At 51.4% G+C, this 24596-nt stretch overlaps 1 protein-coding gene across 3 annotated transcripts; it reads left to right on the forward strand.

Moving 5' to 3' along the window:
• The first annotated feature begins 528 nt into the window (after nt 1–528).
• Nucleotides 529–24596, forward strand: LOC144941629 (procollagen galactosyltransferase 1-like). 3 transcript variants are annotated; one of them, XM_078867949.1, is made up of 12 exons: nt 529–1011; nt 5331–5441; nt 6098–6215; nt 8484–8618; nt 10630–10834; nt 11334–11453; nt 13417–13493; nt 14399–14505; nt 14939–15071; nt 17452–17579; nt 18944–19153; nt 19767–24596. In XM_078867949.1, the coding sequence occupies exons 1-12, from the start codon at nt 755–757 to the stop codon at nt 20353–20355; spliced, it is 2190 nt and encodes a 729-aa protein (XP_078724075.1). In that variant the 5' UTR covers nt 529–754; the 3' UTR covers nt 20356–24596. The 3 variants fall into 3 exon arrangements, with proteins under 3 accessions (XP_078724075.1, XP_078724076.1, XP_078724077.1); XM_078867950.1 differs by lacking the exon at nt 5331–5441 and having other exon boundaries at nt 530–1011; XM_078867951.1 differs by lacking the exons at nt 529–1011; nt 5331–5441 and adding an exon at nt 5690–5740 and having other exon boundaries at nt 19767–24595.

Below are 24596 nucleotides of genomic sequence, written 5' to 3' on the forward strand. Positions count from 1 at the left end.
TCCCCTCACCATCCCCTCGCTCTCCCCTCACCATCCCCTCGCTCATCTCCCGCTCTCCCCTCACCATCCCCTCGCTCTCCTCCCGCTCTCCCCTCGCTCTCCCCTCACCATCCCCTCGCTCTCCCCTCACCATCCCCTCGCTCTCCCCTCACCATCCCCTCACCATCCCCTCGCTCTTCTCCCACTCTCCCCTCACCATCCCCTCGCTCTCCTCCCGCTCTCCCCTCGCTCTCCTCTCGCTCTCCCCTCACCATCCCCTCGCTCTTCTCCCGCTCTCCCCTCACCATCCCCTCGCTCTCCCCTCACCATCCCCTCGCTCTCCCCTCACCATCCCCTCGCTCTCCCCTCACCATCCCCTCGTTCTCCCCTCACCATCCCCTCGCTCTCCCCTCACCATCCCCTCGCTCTCCCCTCACCATCCCCTCGCTCTCCCCTCACCATCCCCTCGCTCTCCCCTCACCATCCCCCCGCTCTCCCCTCACCATCCCCTCGCTCTCCTCTCGCTCTCCCCTCACCATCCCCTCGCTCTCCCCTCACCATCCCCTCGCTCTCCCCTCACCATCCCCTCGCTCTCCCCTCACCATCCCCTCGCTCTCCCCTCACCATCCCCTCGATCTCCCCTCACCATCCCCTCGCTCTTCTCCCGCTCTCCCCTCGCTCTCCTCTCGCTCTCCCCTCACCATCCACCCGCCATCTCCTCGCTCTCCTCCCGCCATCTCCTCGCTCTCCCCTCGCCATCCCCTCGCTCTCCCCGATGCCTGCCTCGCGGTCCCTGCCCGCGTGGGGCCCGCGCCCCCTGCTGCTGCTGCTGCCCTTGCTGCTGCTGCTGAGCCCGTGGGTGTCGCGGCCCGCCAGCTGCTACTTCATGGAGGAGCGGCTCGCGGGCGAGAGCCCCTCGCGGAGCCCCACGGTCACCGTGGCGCTGCTGGCGCGCAACGCGGCCCACTCGCTGCCGTACGCGCTGCTTGGCATCGAGAGGATGGCGCACCCGCGGGACCGCACGGCGCTCTGGTGGGAGCCCCCCTCACCCACTCCCATTCACTCTCATGCACTCACCCACTCTCATTCACCCTCACCCACTCTCATTCACTCTCATGCACTCACCCACTCCCATTCACTCTCATGCACTCACCCACTCTCATTCACTCTCATGCAATCACCCACTCTCATTCACTCTCATGCACTCACCCACTCTCGATTTGAAGCTTTCGTGACTGCAAGGATTCATACTCTTAGGTTTTTTCGGTAAAGTCATGTATTAATATTAATACAGTAAATTCAGCTGTGACGGTCCCACCTGATGACGGAGACTTGTGTTGCCTCCGAAACGTCGTGATTTATTATTTTATTTCTATGATTACTTTTAGTAATTTTTAATTTTATTTTTCACCCACTCTCATTCACTCACCCTCACCCATTCACTCTTACATGCCCACTCTCATTCACTCTCATTCACTCTCACCCACTCTCATTCACTTTCACCATCACCCACTCTCATTCACTCTCACCTACTATCATTCTCTCTCACCCACTCTCATTCACTCTCATGTACTCACCCACTCGAATTCAATCTCATGCACTCACCCACTCTAATTTACTCTCACCCACTCTCATTCACTCTCATCCACACTCACACTCTCCATTCACCCTCACTCTCAGTGACCTCTCACATCCTCACTAATTTCTGGTGACATTCTTCCCACGCAAGGCTCACAACCTGTTTCATCACTTGGCTCACGTCACCACAATCATCACCACCGTTAACCACCACCCTCATCACTACCACCACCCTCATCATTACCAGCACCACCCTCATCATTACCACCATTAACCATGACCCATATCACCACCACCCTCATAACCACCACCATCAACCACCACCCTCAACCACCACCCTCAACCACCACCCTCATCACCACCCTCATCACCACCACCATCAACCACCACACTCATCACCACCACCACCCTCATCACCATCATCACCAGCACCACCACACCATCTGCTGCCATTATCTGCTGAACACTCCCCGCGAAGCCTCGACCTGCCACTCTCTCGACCTCTCTCGACTCTGTAACCCCGTGAGCAACGAGGACAGCTGACATCACTCACAGTGACGAGCTAATGCACTTTGTTGAGCTTTGAAAGGTGAGTCCCTTATAACGCAAGGTAATTAAAACAAAATTACCTTGGTAAAACAAAATACTGGAATTATCAATGAACCAACCCGCGTATAAATCAATAGAGTGCGGTCAGAGCAAAAGGGATTTCCTCCTTCTGTAATGAGCATTCGGGCATTGCTGCCCATCTCCAGTTTTCAGTCCTCAGTACTGAGTCCGCGATGTAAATTCCACATTCCTAGACGAGTGGGGGCGAGTCTCGCTGCAGGACAACCACTGGTGACTTCCCCAACAGAGCGGTACCCATTGTATCGACCCCCCGGAGGCATAATGGGCTGAGTCAACACCCTCCTCCATTCCAGTGAGGACTCGAACTTGCGAGTCGCTCGCACTACCGCCGGGCCACAACGTAGGCGTCTCCAAGAGCAGCCCATCCAAGAGCTCCGTCACACTTGTAATTAAGAAACCCTCCCTCTCTTATTGCGTGGCCTACACGAAACAGAACGCAGCTCGCTCACTGCTGCCGAGCCATGGACGAGAGAGGAGGGTGCACGCTTAGATCAAGGGGAGAGGCGACCTCATCTGTGCGCTAGTGCTGAACAATCACCCGCTGTGCCACCCGCCTCTTCGTGCCACTTTGACATCAACTTCCATCTCTGCCAATACCTGAAGCCCAGTGTTCTTCTCTCCTTTTCAGGGTGGGCACTTTTGCTGAAAATACATCGTCAGTGTGTGAGGGCCGTCACACACGTGAAACCATTGTTGTGTTTGAAAGCAGCATAATGATGATGATTATGGGGGATGTTTTCACTATTTGTGTATTGTTTTAACTATTTGTGTATTGTCGGGGGCGGCACATCAGCGGCCACACGAGAAGGCTACCAGGGCCCGCTAGTGGCCCGCGGTGTGGCCTGGAAATGAACTACTGCAATATTCCCCTCACTGATGAACCCCATGCCCTTAGTAATCAAAACCATATTGTAAGATGCACCCATAAATGTTGGGTTAATTTTGTTCGTGAGTGGATGCTGGGGGAAGGCACGTGTGTCTTATAACGAGAACAATACGGTGCAATGGGGACCGTCCGTCTGTCTTCCACAAAATGGTTTTGAACGCGCTGCTTTACATTGAGAGAGATGTCTTCCAGAAGGTGACCGAATGACTGGTGCGGTGTCGTCTGTCGTGTAAAGGTGTCATCAGGATAGTTTTCATTACCACGTCTTGAAGTACCACTTTAATCAACTTGCTGTTTCCTGTAAATCCTTAATAGTTAACACATGCACTTCTACTGAAGCGTTTTCAAATACTGGATCATCTCTACGATGGTTACTGTGACACGGGTAGACGGACGGGCAGGAGCTAATGCATTCATGCCTTCAACCTGAGTTCGGTAAGCCTTAACAAGGAATAGCAGCGGTGAGAGATTCTTGTTGCACGTCGGAACGTCTGTGGTGATCTAGCAGAGCGCTGTACTTGCCACGTGGGCGGACAACACGAAACGTGCCCTTGAGCAGCGCCTACGAGGGGCCATCACGCACAAAGCTTCAACAGTGACACGCTGAATGTAGGTCTGCGGAACGTACTTTGGTCTACGCCAACGTAAGGGAGGGAATGCATCTGCCATGAGCACAGAACCATGAAATGGGCTCGTGTGTAGGAGCGTGATGGATTGCTGCATCGCGAGAGAAGGCGATGGCCTGGGAAGGGACTTAAACTATCTATGAAACTCAAACTATAAAGCGCTTTTATTTGTTCAGGTAAGGCCCACTGAGCTATACAGACCTGGCCACAAATTACATGAACTCCCATCTCTTCCAATACCTTAACCCAGTGTTCTTCACTAATTTTCAGAGTGGAGGCCACTTTCGCCGATAAGACATCAGTGTGAGGATCGCCACCCATTTGAAACCATTGGGGATTTGACAGCACGATGATGATGGGGGGTGTTTTCACCATTTGTGTATTGTCGGGGGCTGCACATCAGGAGCGGCATGAAAGGCCACCAGGGGCCGCCAGTGGCCCGCGGGCCTTGCAATGAAGAACACTGTCCTACACAGTTCTATCCCTTAACCTGTCTCATCCCCAGGAAATGTTTACAGCATGTTCAACGTTGAGCACAACTCCTCCTGTCTCTTATAATAATCACTGGAAGATAATCGCGTTCCTGTGGTGTTTCACTCTTCTTTTCCATGCATTGATGGACAGTGGAATCGGCAGATAACAGGATGGATTGCCGATTGATTGGTTCCCATGGATAACAGGAGTTACCGATAAGATAGCGAGGGTCGTGTTTACCGTTATTTGTGAAAGCAGTTTCCCTCCTTCCAGCGATCAGACCGCTCCCAGTCATCGTAGAGCCATGTGTGGTGTGCACAAGCACACACGTGGCAATGTTTCCGCTTGGAAGTCTTCCAGAGGCAGCGCTGTAAGATCTGGTGTCCACCGTGCCTGTCCTGCACATGCTGGCTCTGCAGTATGGTGGCCATTATTTTGTAATATTAATAACACGATGTAACACAATTTTTTGTTCCTGGGTAGTAAGCTATTTCCTAATGGCTTATGCCTCAATAGTACAGAAAATGGCTATTATTCCCCATAAACTTTGCTTTTGTGACCAGGACAGTGATATTTTGAAATGTACCTATTTTCAATGAGAAAACGGGCGAATGTGTCTTTTCGTTCACATAAAGTTAGAAAAAAATAACATATGAATCAAAATTAACATGTATTTATACTAAAGTAATACAAAAAAGACTACATAAGATTTAGACACTAAGGCGCACTACCACAGGCGGGACTGGCGACAGCAGACGGAGTTCTCTGTGGGGAGGAACACCGTGAAGTGGTAGCCACGGGTGGACCCCCAGAAGGGGTCTGAAGACTCGGTGAGGCCTGCTTGGGGAAACAAACGTAAATGAAAAAAAAATAACTAGAGTAGTTCACCAGACTTGCTTCGAGCTGGCCTGACCCAGCTGATGAAACACTGAAGGTCGAAACCTGTCCAGAGTTTTCTTATCTTGAACCAATGCTGCTGGTACTGTGCACTCCCAGAAGGAGGCTGTGTGGCTGATGGGATGTCTAAACAACGCTTGTATAGGGGACAGATGTGTATCCGCAGGAGGCGTACTGTCTGCTCGTTAACACTCTGCGAAGGCCCGCAAGGGATTCTCGCTCGCCTGTTGAGCCAGGGTGCGTGGTCTCCACCCCTGCAGGATCGCCACTGACCACAACGTGGACAACACGACGGCCATGCTGGAGGAGTGGCTGTCGGCCGTGGGCCACACATACCACCACGTGGCGTGGACGCACAAGGACCAGCCCAGGTGCATGCGTGCATGCGTGCGTGCGTGCGGGAGAGACGGGTGATTGAGGTCTCTGCTCACCCGGACTTGACCCCTAGCTGGGCAGCGGTGATTCCACTGCACGTGGCCTGTCGGCCAAGTGCAGTGTAGGCAGCAGAGGGTTGCTGCATCGCTGCACAGATGCTGAAACACTCCCTTCCTGTGTGCATTGAAGGGATACCATACTCTGACTCGGTCCCATCTGTTCCATCTGTATGAAATTTAGTGTTTCTCCCTTGCACGCGTGGGTTTTCTCTGGGCGCTCTGGTTTTGTCTCGCATGTAAGTACTTGTTACTTGCACCGATGAAGACAATTGTTGGCGCCGGCTCACAGCGTTGCTGCTGCTTTCCTGCTCGTCTGTGGTTCCTCCTCGCTCCTGAGTCGTTCTGTCTCATTCTTTGAGTGTACATTGCAAGTTGACGTAATTATTGCCCGTAAAATAATAAATAATTCCATCACAGAATGATTCACAATTCCGATCATTCCATTGGTTGCCGATTGATCGTTCTCACGACTCGAATAGTGCCCCGATTGCCAATTCTAATAAAAACCCATTTTGGCTGACTGGTTGAGAATTCTAATGATGTTGGCGGCGGTGGTTAGCGTCTGGTGTGTTGATGTTGGCACGTGCCCCCAGGTTTTACGCAGACGAGATCGGCCCACGGCACTGGCCATCCTCGCGCTACGACCACGTCATGCGGCTACGGCAAACAGCACTGATGCACGCCCGCAATCGCTGGTCCGACTTCATCTTTGTGAGTGCCCCCCCCTCCCCCGTATCACGGGCGGCTTCTACCATGTGTAGACGCGGTCGCCCACGCTCAACTGGACCTTGATAAGTACAGGACTAGGACAGTGAGCGGTGCGTAGTCCACGCTTGATGAAGCCTTGTCGTGTGTGGCTTTCCGTAGGGCTGTGTACAGCAAAGACAAAAGGTCTCCCATGCAGTATGGCCTTCAACAGACTGTCTGGGAAAGTGCTGTTAGCGAGCATCTATGATAGTTCTGCACCTCCGGTTAGCACGGTTGGCTACGTACGATGCAAAATAAGTTTAACATACGTACATACAAAGCTGGTACGGCATATGAGGGGGTGAGGGCCAGCACCACGCCCGGCCACCTTCGTCTCCTCGATGCTAATGTTTTTACACACTGCACCAGGCACTTGTTTAAGGAAGGTTGAGTTGACCTAAGGGAGGCCCAGAACAAGTTCAAGTATTTGCTGCCACTGTGATTGATCGTGAGTGGGGATTGAACTCGCAGTGCAGCGCAGCGCACTGATCACTGTGCCACGCAACCTGTGCTGTCACGTGCCACACTGATTTCTGCGTGAATTAATTGATTCAGATTTTTTTTTATTTGCCCTGGTGGACTTGCGTTTTACGACCATTCAGCACGTGCGTGCATTGCTTCTACATGTGAGCGCAAGCCATTGTTCGTGTTTACGTTGGTGGCTTTCTGCGCAGAGTTTAGAAAGGTCGTAAACTTTGCCTGTATTTGTTTGCAAAGTGTACAGCTGTGCAATTCGACTGTGTATACGCACTGTTCAGCAGTCATACACGCACGGCTGTCTACAAACCTCAGAATATTTGCTCCTCAGTAACTCACTGCGTGAAGTAACATGTGAACGTATTGGTGGGACGTCGGTGGTGGTGCACAGAATAAAAAAAAGCACATTAATCGCAATAATTATTTATTTTCCCATAATTAACAACCCCGGTCTGAAAATCTTGCGGGTGGTGGTGCGTCAAAATCAGTTGTTGTGATGTCGAAGCAGTCGGAAGATTAATGTTTACATGAGCGGCTGAACACGAAGCGTCACATTCTATTGGCGTATAGCAGCACCCAGCCTGATGATGATTGGCTGATAATCGAGGATTGAAGCTTTCGTGACTGCAGAAATTATACTCATTGTTTTTTTCGGTATGTATCTCTACGTGTTGCGATTTTGCTTAGTTTTTGTTTACCATGTCGTTTTTGTCGTCGTTTCTGTTTTACCATGTTCTCCCTTATGTTTTGTTGCTTTCGCTTCGCCCCTCCCCCCACCACTACACCCAATATAAGTCCCTGTACGTTATTCATCCAGGCGTCTTTCTGTGTGTGCCTCTGCATGTATGTATGTCTCTTAGTGTGGTGTTGCTCTGGTTGTCCCTCTGAGCTGCCCAAAAATATCTTTCCCTGTGTCTTCTCTGTATATGTACCTCGTGTCTGTTCACGAGTCATTGTCCTCTGTTTTACGTTGGCATGTTCAGCCCAGATGATGAACACGAGAGATTTAGCAGTCTTTTGAAATACGTGGTCAACCAGATTAGTGTCTAACTGTGTTGTTGGCCGACTGGTTTGCATCACATTATGTTTCTAAGGTCTGTTGAGTTTCTCGTCTCCCATCTTCTTGTTGCATTTGCTTCTGTGCAGTTTACCGTTCTCTATGTACTATGTACGTGGTGTCCCCCTGTGTGTTCCCTCGCTATATGTTTCACCCCATTTCCACCTGATGATGAGCGCTTGTGTTGCCTTCAAAACGTCGTGATTTATTTTAATTTAATTTATTTAAATGTTATTTTATTTCTACATATGTGACTTTAACGAAAAAACAATGAGACAATTGGCTGCTCCGTGTTCCAAAGGCAGATTTGACCCATCGTGCCCTAGACTTGGCCAGACGGTTCCTCAATTCATTTCCAGAATAATTTATTGGCGGACGGTGGCATCAAAAGATGATGACTCGTCGTGTCACCGCATGTTCGAAAGGCAAAGCCGCTACTGAATCTAAGGCAACTTCTGATGGAGAGTCCTGCAGCTCACTTAAGGGCAACAGTGACATTGTGAGGCTGTTAAAGGTGGCCGTGTGTAGTGCTGGCCACCCACCCCCTCGTGTGCCGTGCCAGCCTTCATAGGTGCTCGCTAACAGCACTTTCCCCAAAAGGGTATTAAGGCTATTTGGGGGATATTTGTATTTATATTGTTGCGAGGCTGTACGAGTCGCGTTGCTGTTGCCCGTGCGTCCCGTACATGTGCGCGTAGTTTGTGGATGCAGACAACGTGATCGTGGACTCGCAAATCATCTCCTTCCTGATCAGCCAGAACCGCACGATCGTTGCCCCCATGATGGAGTCTCGGTCTGCCTACTCCAACTTCTGGTGTGGCATCACTACCCAGGTAGCACACACACACATCCGCGGGCTTGCGTACATGCGCACACGCACACACACCCCTGGGGGCGGGCACAGTGACGTGGCCCCATTGGTGGCGCGTTCGCCGCTTTGTTGCAGAGGTTCGCAGTTAGAATCCGGCAGGCTGCTCTGGTTAATACCGCGAGTGCATTGAATTATGATATACCATGCGCCCTCTGCTTCACCGTGGACTTGGAAGGTCTGGTGAGGTCATTCGAAATGAGTAGCCTATTATGTGCCGGTGTCTTGGTCCACATGTGCCAAATTATTATTTTTTCTACCAGGAAATCACTCAATTGGGATTGCACAGAGAAATGTCGCCCCTACTGTGGAACCACTGCAGATTGTCTGTGAAACAGCTCCTTCCTTTGTGATAGCTTCGCGCTTTGAGAATGTCTTGGAATGCCAAATGGACTAAATTATTTTGACATTAAGACAAAGATCCCCCTATATAGCCTATAATAGACTGTTGGGGGCAAGTGCTGTTCGCGAGCACCTATGAAGGCCGGCACGGCACACAAAGGGGTGGGTAGCCAACACAACGTCTGGCCGCCTTTGTCTCCCCAGTGCTGATGTTTTACACACCGTGCCAGGTACTTGTTTAAAGCCGAGTTGACCTAGGGGGGAGGTCCAGGACCAGTTCAAATATTCACCACTGTTATTGTTCCTGAGTGGGAATCAAACTCGGGTCGACAGGGTTCGTAGCGCAGTGTGCAAGCCACTACACTACTTGTGTGTACATGCACACACGCGCGCGTGGGTACCTGAGTTAGCCTGTTATTCATTCCAACAAACGAGAGGTGCCCATGCACTTTGTCGAGCAGACGAGTGGCTATGCCACAGAGCCGATCACATTGTGGGGAGCCCCTGTCCGCGGCTGTGTGGCAAGCCATCCACAAAGTCCTCGTGCTCCGTCTAGTTGACGTGAGCTGTAAAAACCTCGTGCTCGACGGACCGATGAATGGAATTGCACGTATACTCTTGACTCTTTAACAACAATGGTAAACGTTTAAAAGTTAAATTGCTCGTGATAGTCAAACTGGAATGCACGGTTGACACTTTTTTTTAAAGTCACGCACATCTTACAGCGTTTTCATTTCCATTTAATGCAGACTCAAAACAACTGAATCAGAAGATAAAACAGCGCAACATAACACTACATATGCATTAGTTATTACCAAAGTGACTGAGGACAACTTCCTTGGCTAATGGCTATCGAGCAGGGCAAGGGCAGGCATGCTGTAGAGCCGTTGCGACGAGCAGGAGGTGATACAGGATGTTACCCGCGGGTTGCCTGCCAGCTGGGAGAGGCCCTGACGGTCAGCAAACCAGGGGAAGGGCCGAAGCCAGACACGTGGCTTCATGTGAACGCGTCCGAACACGAGGACAACGCCTGCATTTCAGAAGGCTACCCTTGAGACTATTCTTGTCTCTTACAGTTCCTTACCTGGTTCCTTACCTAGTTAAACTAAATACACACCATGATAACAACTATTAATAACGTGCAAATGTTTTTTCACGAAAGGCTCAAACTATTTCTAGTGGCGACTTGGGGGTTCGTCATGTACCGACTAAACGGACGACAGCAGCTTTCACAACCGCCTCTTAGAAGTGGTGGCGAATTTCATGACACCGCTGCTGCTGCGTATGTTGTAGCTAGGATGCGATTCCACAACGATTGGAGCAGCCACACGGAGAAACGGCACTGTGCCAGAAGCACGGGCTTGGTTCAGAAAGAGACAGTGAGTGAGTCGAGGTGTAGGTTCCAGTGGTTGGCTGAGTCCTGTGTTTTGAGGAGGGCTGCCAGACAGTGTGGTAGGCCCTGGATGAGAGAGCGGCAATGACAAAGGAGGCCAGTGCTGAACCCACTCCGTAGGCTGACAGTGGGGCAGCCGGTGTGAGAAAAGAGAAATCCGCAAATTCCAACGGCAATGTTTAAACCGGGCAGACGTCGTCATAGCGCCGAACTGGCGGCTCACCCCATGCTGTGCCCGCAGGGCTACTACAAGCGGACCCCGGAGTACCCTCGTATCCGGGAGCGGCGCAAGCGCGGCTGCTTCCCAGTGCCCATGGTGCACTCGACCATGCTGCTGGACCTGCGGCGGGCGCGTGCGCGCCATCTCACCTTCTACCCGCCGCATCCGCACTACACGTGGGCGCTCGACGACATAATGGCGTTCGCGTTCTCCGCGCGCAAGGCTGGTGAGCGCATGCAGGGGGGGTCGCCGGCACGGGCCGCGGGACGTGCAAGGCCGTTGGGGCACGCGGAGTTGACAACAAATCAACGGTGACGTTAATAACTTAGAGGCCTGCTTTCGATCCTAACCGCGTGCGAGGGGGCTTGGTGGGAGAGCGAGCGGCTGGCAATCGGAAGGTCCTGAGTTCAAATCCTGGTCCTATTTTTGACTCGACCCATCCTCCCCCCAAGGTTGACAAGGTTGATAAGGTTGATAAGATAAGTACCGCGGATTTGACGCCGCCCGGCCAAGAAGACCCAACAAAGGACCTTTCATAACCCGAGACCTGTGGCCAAAGTCGTCGACGCCACCACCGCACCTCGCCACCGCTCTTTACCCTCCGCCAGATCCCTCCACTGCAGTTGACATGCGGCGACATCCGCGAGCCGCCCCAGCAGGCGTGTTAGTAGCGGCGTGATGGATCTCAGCTCTCTGTAACCCCTCTTTGCCCCCCGCTCCTGCAGAGGTTCCTATGTACGTGTGCAACCAGAGGGTGTTTGGGTACCTGGAGGTTCCCACGCGGCCCCACCTATCCCATGAGGATGCGGTGGACAACTTTGTGCACGCCCACCTGGAGATCATGTGTACGTTGAGCACGACACGCGCAAAACCACACACATCCCCGACGGCCGTGTCGCCACTGCGCAAGCACAGCGCATGCAACCCGGACGTGTGTGCGTGCGGTAGTGCAGCAGTTAGCACGCTGCGCTATGAATCTGACGACCCAAGTTCCATTCCCACTCATGGCCAACACCAGTGACGATTATTTGAACCGTTTATGGGCCTCGTCTCGGTCGACTCGGCTTCAAATGAGCACCTGGTGTGGTGTGTAAACATCACCACTGGGGAGACAAAGGCGGCCGGGCGTTGTGCTGGCCAACCACCCCCTCGCTATCAGCACTTGCCCCAACAGTATTGATGCTATCCGGGGGATCTTTGTCTTGTAGCGGTCAACGTGCTGCTCTTCGAACCCGGTGATTTGATTTAAATTCTCGCTCAAGGCCAATGCCAAGCCTCCCCTAGGTCGGCTCAGCCTCAAATTAGTACCTGGTGCGATGTGAAAAGCCACTTCGTTGAGCTATCATTTCAGGCCAGGTCGATTTCTAAAAAAGAGCTACATAGCTCAGTGGGTCTTACCTGGTAAAATAAAAATATTGTTAATAGTTTGTGTGAACATCGGTACTTGGGAGACTAAGTTATGGTGCTGGCCACCGACGCCCTTCGTATGCTGTGCCGGCCTTTATAGGTGCTCGATAACAGCACTTGCCCCAAACGCCTGTTAAGGCTATACAGGGGATATTTGTCTGTTTGTACTATGCCACACTTCAATATCGCCAGTTTACAAAATATCACGTCTAAACATTTACATTTATTGATGTAATATATTTTGACAGGACCGTCTCGCTATAATGTTCACAAATATTTGTTAAAACATTTACACGCAGATCAGCTGTGGTAGCTTCGCGGGTGGAGTGCCTTGCCCATGAGCTCAAGGTTACGAGTTCAAATCCTGCTCAGTTTCAATTCTACCCCTCGTCTCCCCGAGTTGGGTTCAGGTTAATCGGAGCCCCCGGTGATTGCCATAGTAATGTGGACTTTCCACCACACAGAAGCAGTGTCGAGTGTAGGTCTTTGTTGTAAATACAGGTTGTTTAAAAAAATGTTAACACTTATATGGGACTATCGTTTTTAATGTGAAAAGAATGGATAATACACTGTAAGATAACAAATGTATATTAATAGCTTTAAAAAGTCAGTTTTCACTTGTTCACCATCATTGTCATTGCCTGGAATATTCTCCAGGTGGTCTCCAGAGCATTTCTTGTGGTAATGTTGCAAATTCTCAGGAGTAAGAGGTTTTTTTGGGTTAAAACCCGCCACCACCCGACACAGCCAACTAGTAAGGGTTGTCACATGAACAGAACATACAAATTCGTCACAAGTACAGCACATCAGTGTGTTGGAGAGCCAGCCACAACATTTACAATCTGAGTACAATGTTTCGCCAGTAATTACAACTAGCTTCATCAGGCGACAGCCAGACAAATCAGGCGACAGCTAAAGAGTATGAAAGCCTACGTGTTAAACAATTCTCAGAAGTGTTAACATTTTTTTGAAGCAACCTGTATATCTGGGTGCAGGGTGTGTTCCGAATGTCGTAGTTAGTGTAGCTCGGTGCTGCGGTGGCCCATGCCTGCGATGGGCATTGCTGTCCTGACTTGCTGCCCATTGCAGTGAGATGCCAAATGGCAAATGCCTCTTGAGCAGCCTGGCGATGCTGGTCATGGCGAGCTTCTTGGCAGTGGCCCCGATATTCGCAACTGCGTGTTCTGAGTTGCGGTTGCTTAGCCTCAAATGAGTACCTGGTGCGGCATGTAAACATCGCAACTGAGGAGACAAAGGCGGCCAGGGGTGGGGCTGGCCACCCACCCCCTCGTATGCCGTGTTGGCCTTTATAGGTGCTCGCGAACAGCACTTGCCTCAACAGCAGTAAAGGCTATATGGGGGACATTTGTGTTTTGGTGGTGGTGATGATGGTGCGTGCAGTGGAGAGGGGTCCGCTGGAGACCAGCCCCCACGTGTACGTTCCGCCGCGTGTCCCCGACAAGATGGGCTTCGACGAGGTGACCACCGCCACTGAACTTCTCCCTGTACAATCGATTGCAACAGCTCAACGCCGATCGGGGAAAGATTCCGCCTGCACTGTTGGGGCGACTTATCACGGCGAGGCATAACTCAACTTGCTTTGCTCGTTGGAAGCAAAAGTAGATTTAGCCGTGATGGCATCTCGCCTTTGCGCCGCCACCTTTTCCACTGCAGATCAAACTCATCTCGGTCGGCCTACGCCTATAATCAACCCAGTGCACTATTCAGTACCGCAATGAAGTTCAACATGAGGCCCCCAGTACCGGATCTCGGTAGAAATAATTCCTGCCGCCCGAACACCGACGCCGATTCCCAGACTGTCCGGATGAATCCCATAAAACCCGGACAGGTGACAAAACTGTCTCGCCTCCAATACCTGCGTGTATTTTTCTTCTTCGGCAATTTACGAATTATGTAGGTGCCGGTGGTCGCATGCGGGATGGTCTTGTAACGATACATGTTTTTTAAACAACCTCGGCAGCAACGCGCAAAACACTGTCAACAATGACAACAGTCTCGGCTGTCAAAAGCACCCATGACTAAAGTACACTTCCTGACGGTGCCGTAGTGCAGCAGCTAGCGCGCTGCGCTACGAATCCAGCGACCCGCTTTTGGTTCCTGTGCACGGCCAAACACCGGTGACAATTATTTGAACCGGTCCTGGGCCTCCCCTAGGTCGTCTCAGCCTCAAATTAGTACCTGGTGCGATGTTTAAACTGCACTACTAGGGAGGCAAAGGTGGCCGGGTGTGGTGCTGGCCACCCATTTCTTTGTGTACCGCGCTAGCCTTAATAGGTGGTCGCTAACAGCACTCACAGTCTGTCAAGGCTACACGGGGGATCTTTGTCTCTTATCTTTTGTGAACTCACGCGCGTGTGTGCAGGTGTTTGTGATCAGCCTGGTGCGCCGCGCGGATCGGCGCGTGCGCATATTGCGCGCCTTGCACGAGCAGGAACTGAAAGCAAAGGTCATCGATGCTGTGGACGGGAGGTCAGGGGTCAGTGGGTTGGGTCTGAGTCCATTGTCGTTATTACCCAGGAAAAGCCCCGTGTCTTTTTAGTTGACAGCATCAGCACACTTCACGATCCCGAATGAAGGAACATTCAAGGTTAACTCGTGTGATTTAACGTGACAATGTTTCAACCAAACGTCTCGAGCATTGTCGACCAACAGTGCCGACGATTCCGTAGAGGTTGCACTGGGAACATAAATTTGTCACAGGCGTAACCGCGGTAACCGTGCCTGTGCAACACAGCAGCGACTCCCCGTGCACCAACTCTAACCCCGTGCGGTCGCCTCAAGTGGCTGTCACAAACCGTTCTGAGAACAAATTTTTGACATTTTATTAAATGTAGAAAGAAAATCTTGCATCAGTTTGCTCACGTGTCCCATGTCTGTGTGGCGCGCACGTGCAAGCATGCAGGTCCCTCAACACGTCCCAGCTGCGCGCCATGGGCGTTGACATGCTGCCCGGCTACCAGGACCCCTACACGGGGCGCGACATCACGCGCGGAGAGATCGGTTGCTTCCTCAGTCACTACAACGTGTGGACAGAGGTGCGTGCATGCGAATGCCAAAGACAAAGGGGGAGTGGTGGTCACAGTGCTTCGCACACTGCGTTACGAACCTGGCGACCCGAGTTCGATTCCTTCTCACGGCCAACATCGGTGGCAAATATACGAACCTGTCCTTGGGGTTCCCCTAGAGCAGGGGTCAGCAAACTTCGTCTCCGGAGTCGCACGCGGCTCTTCAAGGACCGCTTCGTGATGTTATTTATTATGGACCACCGCCTCGTATTCACCACGGTGCATTGTGGCTCTTGTTATTTTGGTTAGCTGACCCCTGTCCTAGATCGACTCAAGCTTAAATGAGTACATGATGCAGTGTGTAAATATCAGCACTGGGGAGACAAAGGTGACCGGACATGGTGCTGACCAACCCCACTCCCTTATGCACCATGCCAGCCTTAAGAGGTGCTTGCTAACAGCACTTGACCTAACAATCTGTTAGGGGCTGTAAGGGGCATCATTTGTGTTTTAAAAAATCCCACGCATATGTGCATGTCTGTGCCAATGCCAATAGGTGTCTGCATTAAGGATAGGCCTTTTCAAAGCTTTCCAGGCCAGAGCCTTGGCATTTTGGGCGGTGACCGCGACCCAGCGGCTCGCGCGTTCGTTCCTTGTTGCAGAGGTTCTCGGTTCGAATTCTACCAGGCAGCCCTGGTTATTACCGCGGCGTTCGTTAACCATGACATTCCATGTGCTGTCAGCTTCGCAGTAGACGTTAAAAATCCTGTAAGACCGTAGAATGAGCAGTTGGCTACGTACGGTGATCGTACATACGACAATAGGGCATTGTGTGCTGGCCCAAATTTGTCTCATTTGAAAAATGTCACCACACATTTACTCAGTTTGGACTCCACACAACCACATAGCATTCCTTCTGTGAAATTACCGCAGACTGTGAAACACAGCGGCGATTTCCCGCCGCGATAGGAATGATGGAGCCGATGCCACGTGCGCTTAATTTTTTTAATGCATGTGCTGCTGTGGCAACAGAGTGTTCAACTCATAACCTGAAGGTTGCGAATTCATATTCCGATGTGGGAATGGCTAAGCCCATCATGCCTCCGGGGTGGATAAAGGTGAGTCTTGCTCTGTGTTTTAAGCCCTCATTGACAAGTGTAGGTACCATTTAAACGAATTGCCTGCCTCTCCCGTGTGACGTAGAATGTCTATTGCCCCTCGCCCCATCAAATGTTCCAGAGGAATGTTTTACAGCAGCCATTTGTTTGAGTTGGCAAACCCTGGACTGGTTTTCACTTTCTGAGTCTCATCAGCAGGCTGGGCTTGGAAAATCAACACTGGTCTTCAGAATCAGGATCTTTATTTATCTTGGAGAAATCCGATGAGGTATGAAGCTCTTTTACTCACACAGATGTCTCGTAGGTGCACGGGGTCGGAAAGTTACAAAACAAACTATTAAAAAAACGATAGGAGTGCAAAGTATAGGAAAGGTAAGCAAATCACAAATTGATACGACACTCGGCGCCATGCAAGCAATAATGACGTCCCACGGCCATCTGCACGGCAGATAACGGCTCGCGTCCTCTACGGCCAGCAGTAACGCGCCACCATCCCGCATCGCGCTGCCCATTTTTGGAACCCAACGCCAATGCAGTCCCTTGATGTTTTGATTAATGACAGTTAAGTCCGGTACAATCTAGAGTGGGCGTTTTTGTTTTTGTACTGGAGCTGATGTTTTTACTTGTTGAAGAAAGGTAGCAGGGTCCCCTCATGAGACGCTCGTGTGCGGCCATGTACATGACTTTTTTGCTGAAATGTGCACCAAACCATTGATGCTCATTTCCGGTGTATAGCCCTCCAGAGCCAGTGGTGGAAGTTTCACATTAATATGGTGGGGAGAAAGTCTACCCACACGACAACAACTTGTTGATCTGTTCTACAAAGTGGTTTTGACTTTATCGACCCCAGAGGGTGATGATGAGTCAACCTCCCCCAAACCAGGATGTGAACTCTCAACCTTCCAATTGCGAGCCACTCGCTCTACCCCTGAGCCATCCGGCCATATTTTGGACAAATGATTCACCGCCGCCATCACACCAACCAGATGACGACAGAATGTGGTCCCCGTGTTGTACTGGGTGTGCAAGAGCTGACACCTGTGCTTGCATGGTGTGTGACCGAGGCGTAACCTTGAGACTTTGTTTGAGTTGCTTGCACTCTTAAATTAATGCCTTTACACGCAGATACAATTAGTTCCCACGTATTATAGCTTCGTAGACGACCCGTCGTTCAAGTGTTAGAGAGCGCCGATTCAGGCCCAGCAACTTTCCGGTTGCGAGCCGCCGGGCGTACGCTGGGCGCCCACGTGTCGAGGCCGGGCCGCCGCGTATGTGTGTGTCCGCGTGTGCAGGTCGTGGAGCGGCGCATGGAGAAGGTGGTGGTGTTCGAGGATGACGTTCGCTTTGAGCTCTTCTTCAAGAAGCGCCTGCTGAGGCTTATGACAGAAGTAGCGGCAGCTGGGCTCGAGTGGGACCTCATGTGCGCTCACGCAGAAGCCCTGCGCACTTCACACATCGCACATGCACGTTCGTTGCTCTGCACGTCATCTTAACGAGCACGAAGAGCGAGGCAAGCGGACCGTTGGCCGTGTTTCTATATTATACTTTTGGCAAACAAAAGTTTTGAATCTTAAAAATAAGCGGAGGGAATTGCTTTGCGAGGTGGAGCGACAGCATTCGGCTCGCAGCTGGGGTCGTCACAGTTCAAATGCCACTCCGGGGTCATCACTACCTATCACCCCTTAAGGGCCAAAAAAGTTAGTACCTCTTTCAGTGGCGAATCTGAGTGGGGTGGGGGGGACACAATGGGGGCGATCACCCCCCCCTCCTCTTACCACCTTGGAGAAGGACGTTTACCAACAACATTTATTTATTCATAATCTCGGGGCCTCGTTTAAAAAGCTTGTAATATTAGGACCGCGCGCTCCAGCTGTGTGCGCCACACAGACCGTGACTGGACACCAGCCAGAGCACCGCTGCCCCTTGAGCTGTGGGGCCACTTGCATTGGCTGGCTGCCACTCAGATTCCCCAACGCAACTTGCAGCTTCAGGCTCCAGGGGCGAAGTGCGACCACATCACACACCGTCTTACCACACCTGCCGCCTCCTCGTCCCCCTCTTCCTCCCCCTCCTCCCCATCCTCATCCTCCACCACCGCGCTGTCTGCTTCACCACAACAATTGGTATTTACTATTTACCAGAGACAACACGTTGAATGATCTTTTAAATTTATGGAGTGGGTCCCCAAAGCTTGAAATTTTAGAACGTCCCCCTGCCTTAGTGGGCTTCTAGATCCATCTGTGACCTCTTTGCGGGGAGGGTGTCAACAATGGTTGTTTGAGTAGAATGGCCCTGTCGTGGATATGTGGAATTTCTACCACTGGCTCAGGGATTGCCTGTGGAGATCAACACTGCGCACCGTCGCTCACCTCTGAAAGATTTCGTTATATCTCGTGTGAAGTTCGGGCAAAAGGCTGCAGTGATGCAGCGCTAAAGTAACGTCAAACCGGTTGACTTTGCATAACTGGCAGCGAAAGAAGGGAACTTACCTGAGAGGATGACTACCAGGAAAATAGAGCAGGTACGAATGTTCGTTTACCAGCTGAGAACTCGATTACGGTCGCAGTTTGACGGAGCTGACGCGCAGCAGCGTGGTCGAATGCGACATCGTGATCGACGGCAACGACGACTCGGGAAGCCGTCGCTGGCGACGACCGGCTCCTCCATCCTCCCCCGTCCCGTGACATCATCCTCTCCTCGCTCCGTACGATGCTCATGGACGCAACACTGCGCCCTTTTGTGATGCGATGCAAAACCGCGCCCGCGTTGTCGCCCTGTGCGCAGCTACCTGGCTCGAAAAGCGATGCGGAATGCCGAAGGCAACGCGCCGGTGCAGACGCCGGTGCGGGGCCTGGTGCGTCCCGGCTACTCCTACTGGAGCCTGGCCTACGTGCTCTCCGGATCGGGGGCGAAGAAGCTCGTTGAGGGGCGGCCGCTGGACCGCATGATGCCTGTGGACGAGTACCTGCCACTGATGTCGGGCACTCACCCTGTGTACGAGAACACCCGTGGGCGCGCATCGCGGGCACCGTCACGTGGGGGAGTGCTGAGGGGGGCGTAGGATACATCGCTCGCTCGCGCACGTCTCGGCCGCGTTTCAGATTCGACGAGCGCCGCCCGACGCACACGGGTGGCGACGCGGTGGCCCAGCGGTGCCGCATTCTCCGCTCGTTGCAGAGGTTCGCGGTTTGGATCCAGTGGCCCATCCCAATTAATACTGCAGGTGGATCGACCTTAAAATACGACGGTCCCTCTGCTTCACGGCGAACGTTTAAATATCCCGTGAGGTTATTCGAAGAGAGTAGTCTGCCATGGTCCAAATTATAATTTTACCTATAAATGACTCATTTACTCGGATGTAGACGGACAAGGACATCTACGTCAATTACAGTTGCAAAGGGCCTCATTATGAGTGGCAGATAAATCTGAAGTGATTTCCCCCCCCTTTATTTCCTCAATGTCGTACAGTATCCGCTTTGATCACATCCCATTCATTCGTACTTTTGGGCAGATCGTGCTTAGCTCAGGGCTGAGCTTGTGTATACGCTTACATGCGTACACATACGTGCGTCCACTCCGTGCGTCCACTCCGTGCCTCCGCGTGCAGGGAGGCGTACAATGTGCAGTTCTCCACGCGAGACCTGCGCACGTTCTCGGCATCGCCGCTGCTCGCCTACCCCACACACTACTCGGGCGAGCCCGGCTACTTCAGCGACACGGAGACCTCCACCATTTGGAGCGGCGATGCCACAACGGACGCCCAGCCCCAGGGTCGCGCGCGGGGTGGCTCCCGTAAGACGGAGGGGCCGAGCGACGCCGAGAGGGGTGGCGGCGGCAGGGGGAGGCCTCAGAGCCGCGACGCCGCTGCCAATGGCGGCAGCGGTCCGGAGCGGGGTCGCGGAGACGCCGACGACCTCCGCAAGGGGCACGGACGCGGCGATTGCGACGAGGGCGACGCCGGCGGCGGTGGCGTCAGCGATCGGCGGAAAGCGGACGAGCCAGAGGTGGCCGCTCGGACGAGCAGCCCGGCTGAGGACGAAGCGGCGCAGGAAGCCGACCAGGACAGTGTCGCAGCCAAAGGGGGTGGTAGCGGCGGAAGTGAGAATGACGGTGACATTCCTGGAGCTCAATCCCTGGGAGGTGATGTCATCACAGGATCCTCTCTGCCACTGCCTGGAACGCGCGATGAGTTGTGAAGTACGTGGTTGTATTTATTAGACGTGGGACGATGGACTCTATTCATTCCACAAATCCATTGCTTTGAGTCGAACGGGGTTCTAGGGGTACTTCGTGGGGTAATAGAGTAACTACACAAAGTCTTCTCGACTTATGTGGGCTGTGAGCATTGACCCCTGGTGAAGGGTAACTGATCGATTTTCATTTCTTCTCACCAGAAGCTGAGTGCCAACTCTCTACTAGGCTGGCACTGATTATTGTGTCTAGAGGCCCCTCAGCCATACAGAGTTTAACCTCCATCATACAAAAGTGCCTCTGGACGCTGTGTAGTTGCGACGGCATTGAGCACTGCTACGCAACAATGCATGAGAGGGAAAGCCGGAATTCCTGGAGAGAATGTTATGAAATAGTTTGTTAATTATCTGCTCAAGTGAGCAGAGGCATTGGTGATAATTTCCTGTTTATAGCCCAGAGCCACTGGTGGAAATGCCACGTTCCTATGGCGGGTAGGGAAAAAAGTAGCCATAGGATGACCACTATTGACACTCATGAAAGTGGTGCTCATTTTATCGACCCCAGAGGGATGATGGGCTGAGTCAGCGCCCCCCCACCGCCCCCCCCAACCAGGATTTGAACTCTGCAACCTGATTTCGAGCCGCCCGCTCTACCGCTGTGCCACCAGGCTGGATACACGCATACGAGGCGATAACTGAAACATCTCGGCAGCTTGGAAACCTATTTGCTGTAATACCACCTTGTGGCCGCCTGAGACTGTAGGCACAGTATGCTGGAGAGAGGACAGTTTTGGAGTCTTCATACACTACGGAAATGTAGTTGGTTCAGAGTTCAGGTCTGATATGATGTGATCACTCCACACACAGCGGTTGAATCATACATGCGTTGAATTTATGTTGTGGAGATAAAACATTCTATCACACACTATTTTAGTGTACTTTATATATTTTTTACTGAAAGTATATAGAACCATATACTTCACATTTACTTTTTGCAATAAAAAAATTGAAGGAAATTATTTCTTAACTAATCAGCTGATTGGACACAAGTCAGCTGATCAGTATGTGACCCAATCCTAATCTAACTTGACCGGGTCACATTCCCAGTCATACACAGTCCGTCCAATCATACGAGGAAATTCCTAAACCAATAGAATTACATTTTTTGGACTTAACCGGTACTAAAGATTGGTCACAGAGCACACATGCCTCTCTTCAGCTGCTACGTGACTTGGCACTGGCAAGCCGAATGGCTCCATTCGTGAATCACGTGAACGCTGCTGTCACAAATGAAGTAAACTTTTAAAATAAAAAAATATATATTTGACCAGGTAAGGTCCCCGCTGAACTATAGAGCTCGTTTTCAGAAGCAACCTGGCGACAAATGATAGCTCAACGAAGTGGCCTATCACGTGGACATTTGTCAGCCAAATACTCTTAAACACATTTATAAATGTGGAGGACCCGGAGTAAAATCCACGTGACCACAGGGAGAACATACAAACTCAAAATATACAGATGTCAGGGTCGGGATCGAACCCACGACCTCATGCACACCAGGCGAGGGAGTTAACAACTCGCCACTGCGGCACCCTATTGATCAACCAGCAGTGTACCGCGTGTACAGCCATGCAGTTCTATCGTAACGGCGGTGGAAACATCGATGTAGGAGCGTCGCTGAGAGCTCGTGCTCACATCTGCTTCCCGTCTGCGGGAGACATTGTGGTGCAGGAATAAGCATCGTTGTGAGAAGTGCCTGCGTAGTACACTGGCGTATACTGGAACATCTCGATCAGTGCTGACATACTCATTTGGTGGTGGCCCTTTCAAACCCACAACCATTGGTGCCATACTCACATAGCAACCCATGGGCACCACTTTTGGTTTATTAAAACTTATTTTGCAGATACATGCTTTTAGAACGTCAGTGATTTAGGCGCTGTATATTTGATGAGTGGAGTATCGTCAGATAAAAAGTGTTCATGATCGTTGCTCGTGTCTAGTGCACGTGTGTATGGTTGTGTACGTGAGCTGTAACAGGACGGAATGAATCCGCGACAGAATGAATGATAAATTATGAGCTGCTCTACGAACGTGCTCAATCATATAGGTACACGTATTCGAAACATAGCTCAGTCGGTGCTCAACCATAGATCGATCGGTGCTCGATCAGTGCTCTATGAAACAGCCGGCTCGGGCACAAGACCCTGGGGGCTTGTGTAGGGTCCCCCAAAGACCCTCTCCCGCCATATCACGTATCAATTATTTAAATCGGGGCATTCAAGACAAGTACCATGGGTGAAGTGTGATGGTCAGAGACACGGTGCGATGTTTTGTGTCGCGCTAAGAGGTCTGGAGTCCAGTTTCATACAGAGCTCAAACCGAGGAATCACCACGAACCAGAATGACAGTGCACCGACACAACCCATAACACAAATCCTGCTTTAACTAAGTCCAGAGACGATCAACAACAAGAGCCACCATTCGCCACGAAGTGGTGGTGATGTCACCACAGTGCTTGTGTCAAGCCAAGTGCACTCTGAGGCCAGGTGAAGTGTTGAAGATTCACTGACAGGTCACAGGACAGAACCAGATGCCATGGGTTGACTGAGATGACTGGCAGATGCACCTAATGTGCCAACTTGCTGCACTTTATCCACCCAGTGCTCCGCTCGTTGTTGTGAGCGTTGCATCTCTCCCCTCCGTTGTTTTTGGAGGGTGGCTGCCTCCAACTCCACCAGTAGGGTCCTTCCCGAGCCTCCTCCATAGAGGCCAATCTTGACACTGCTGGTACCAATCTTCGGCAAGTCCACTCAGCTCCACATCCTCCTGTACCGCATCAGTCCATCTATTTTCCAGCCCGAGTCGCACCCGTTTAGCCCCCCTCTATCCAGCCAAAAAAGCTGTTTGGGCATACTGTTGCTAGGCATGTGGTGGCTAGGCATGCGGGCTCCATAACCAAGCCAATGCATCCTTGCCTGCTAGAGGAGCTCACTGATGGGAATGTGTCCAGATCTTTCAAGGATTTATAAGCTTACAAACCATCCTGTTTAAACCCAGGATTGATCTAGGTAAGCCAGCCTGCACGTTTTCAACCGGCACAGATGTGCCATTAGGGGGGGGGGGGTCGATGTTCCGCAAGCATAGAGAAGGGAGGGCATGACTGACCGAGAAGACCCAAAGCTTCGTGTGGAGCGACTGACCAGGTAGCTACACACAGCGTTACACAGGGGATGAAGAGATAATGCTGCTCGAGTAATTCGGAGTGAGACCTCTGCTGTCAAACCAGAGCCGGTCTTTTTAACATTCATAAAAACCATCCATTGCTTGCAGAGAAGTATCTAGCAGGTAAGCCTTCAGACCTGGATAAATGATCGTAAATTTGCAGTGCTTTTTCACAAATAACCGGTCCCACTGAGTGCCACTTTGCGATTGGTCTTTAATCTCAATCTCTTCAATGGTACGATCACAAGTTACACAAGACACTGTGGCACTTCCAGGAGCATGAGCAGAAACACTCGGCCTGATCTTTTTTCGTCTCCTTTTTTAAATTTATCTCACGTTTGGCTCATTGATACCGTAGCGACAACTGACAGAAGCAGCAATTTCACCTTTTGCTAAGCTATCTACTACATTAGTTGTATCAACGAGACACGTAACTTTTCATTTCCTTTCATAAAGAGGCTCATTATCACTTGCTTTTTTCTTAGGTGCTGTAATTTTAAACCGGTGAGGGCACTGGAAATCGTAAAATAATAGCCCTACAAAACAATCACACCCGAGACAGCTTTCCTCAGAGCCTTGTCTCACATGGGTTAACTTCAAGGACAGTGCACATTATCAGAGTTATGTTCTTTTGTTTGTATTATGACTGCAGGTATTGCGGTCTATGCAAACATGACTCCTTGTAAAAAAAGGTGTCAGTTTTGTTGCCAGATAGAAGGGTCAAAAACCAATTATCATATTTTTACTGGCAAATGAGGTTGCCATAACGTGAAGACAGCTTTGGCGTGAAGACAGCGACGATGGCCCAAATCCCTCTCCACAGACCCCGAACATCCCTTCGTGCCCTGCTTATAACCTTGTGGATTCTCCGGGGGAATTTCCCCAGCTGTCTCTTTTGGACACTATGGGGAATTTCCCAACCAAGGACCTCTGGGGAATTTCCCAACCAAGACCCTCCAGACTTTCTGGCACCTCTTTGCATCCAGCCTCGCTGACACCTTGTTTTCACCTCGAGACTTACT

Source organism: Lampetra fluviatilis, chromosome 25 (assembly GCF_964198595.1).
Source record: "Lampetra fluviatilis chromosome 25, kcLamFluv1.1, whole genome shotgun sequence".
Lineage (NCBI taxonomy): Eukaryota > Metazoa > Chordata > Hyperoartia > Petromyzontiformes > Petromyzontidae > Lampetra > Lampetra fluviatilis.

Bases quoted from the DNA above. Each gene is read 5' to 3' on its own strand.
- LOC144941629 (XM_078867949.1), top strand. From the start codon at position 755: ATGCCTGCCTCGCGGTCCCTGCCCGCGTGGGGCCCGCGCCCCCTGCTG. The intron at 5,442-6,097 runs GTGCATGCGTGC...ACGTGCCCCCAG, and splicing joins ACGCACAAGGACCAGCCCAG to GTTTTACGCAGACGAGATCG. The intron at 19,154-19,766 runs GTACGAGAACAC...CTCCGCGTGCAG, and splicing joins ATGTCGGGCACTCACCCTGT to GGAGGCGTACAATGTGCAGT.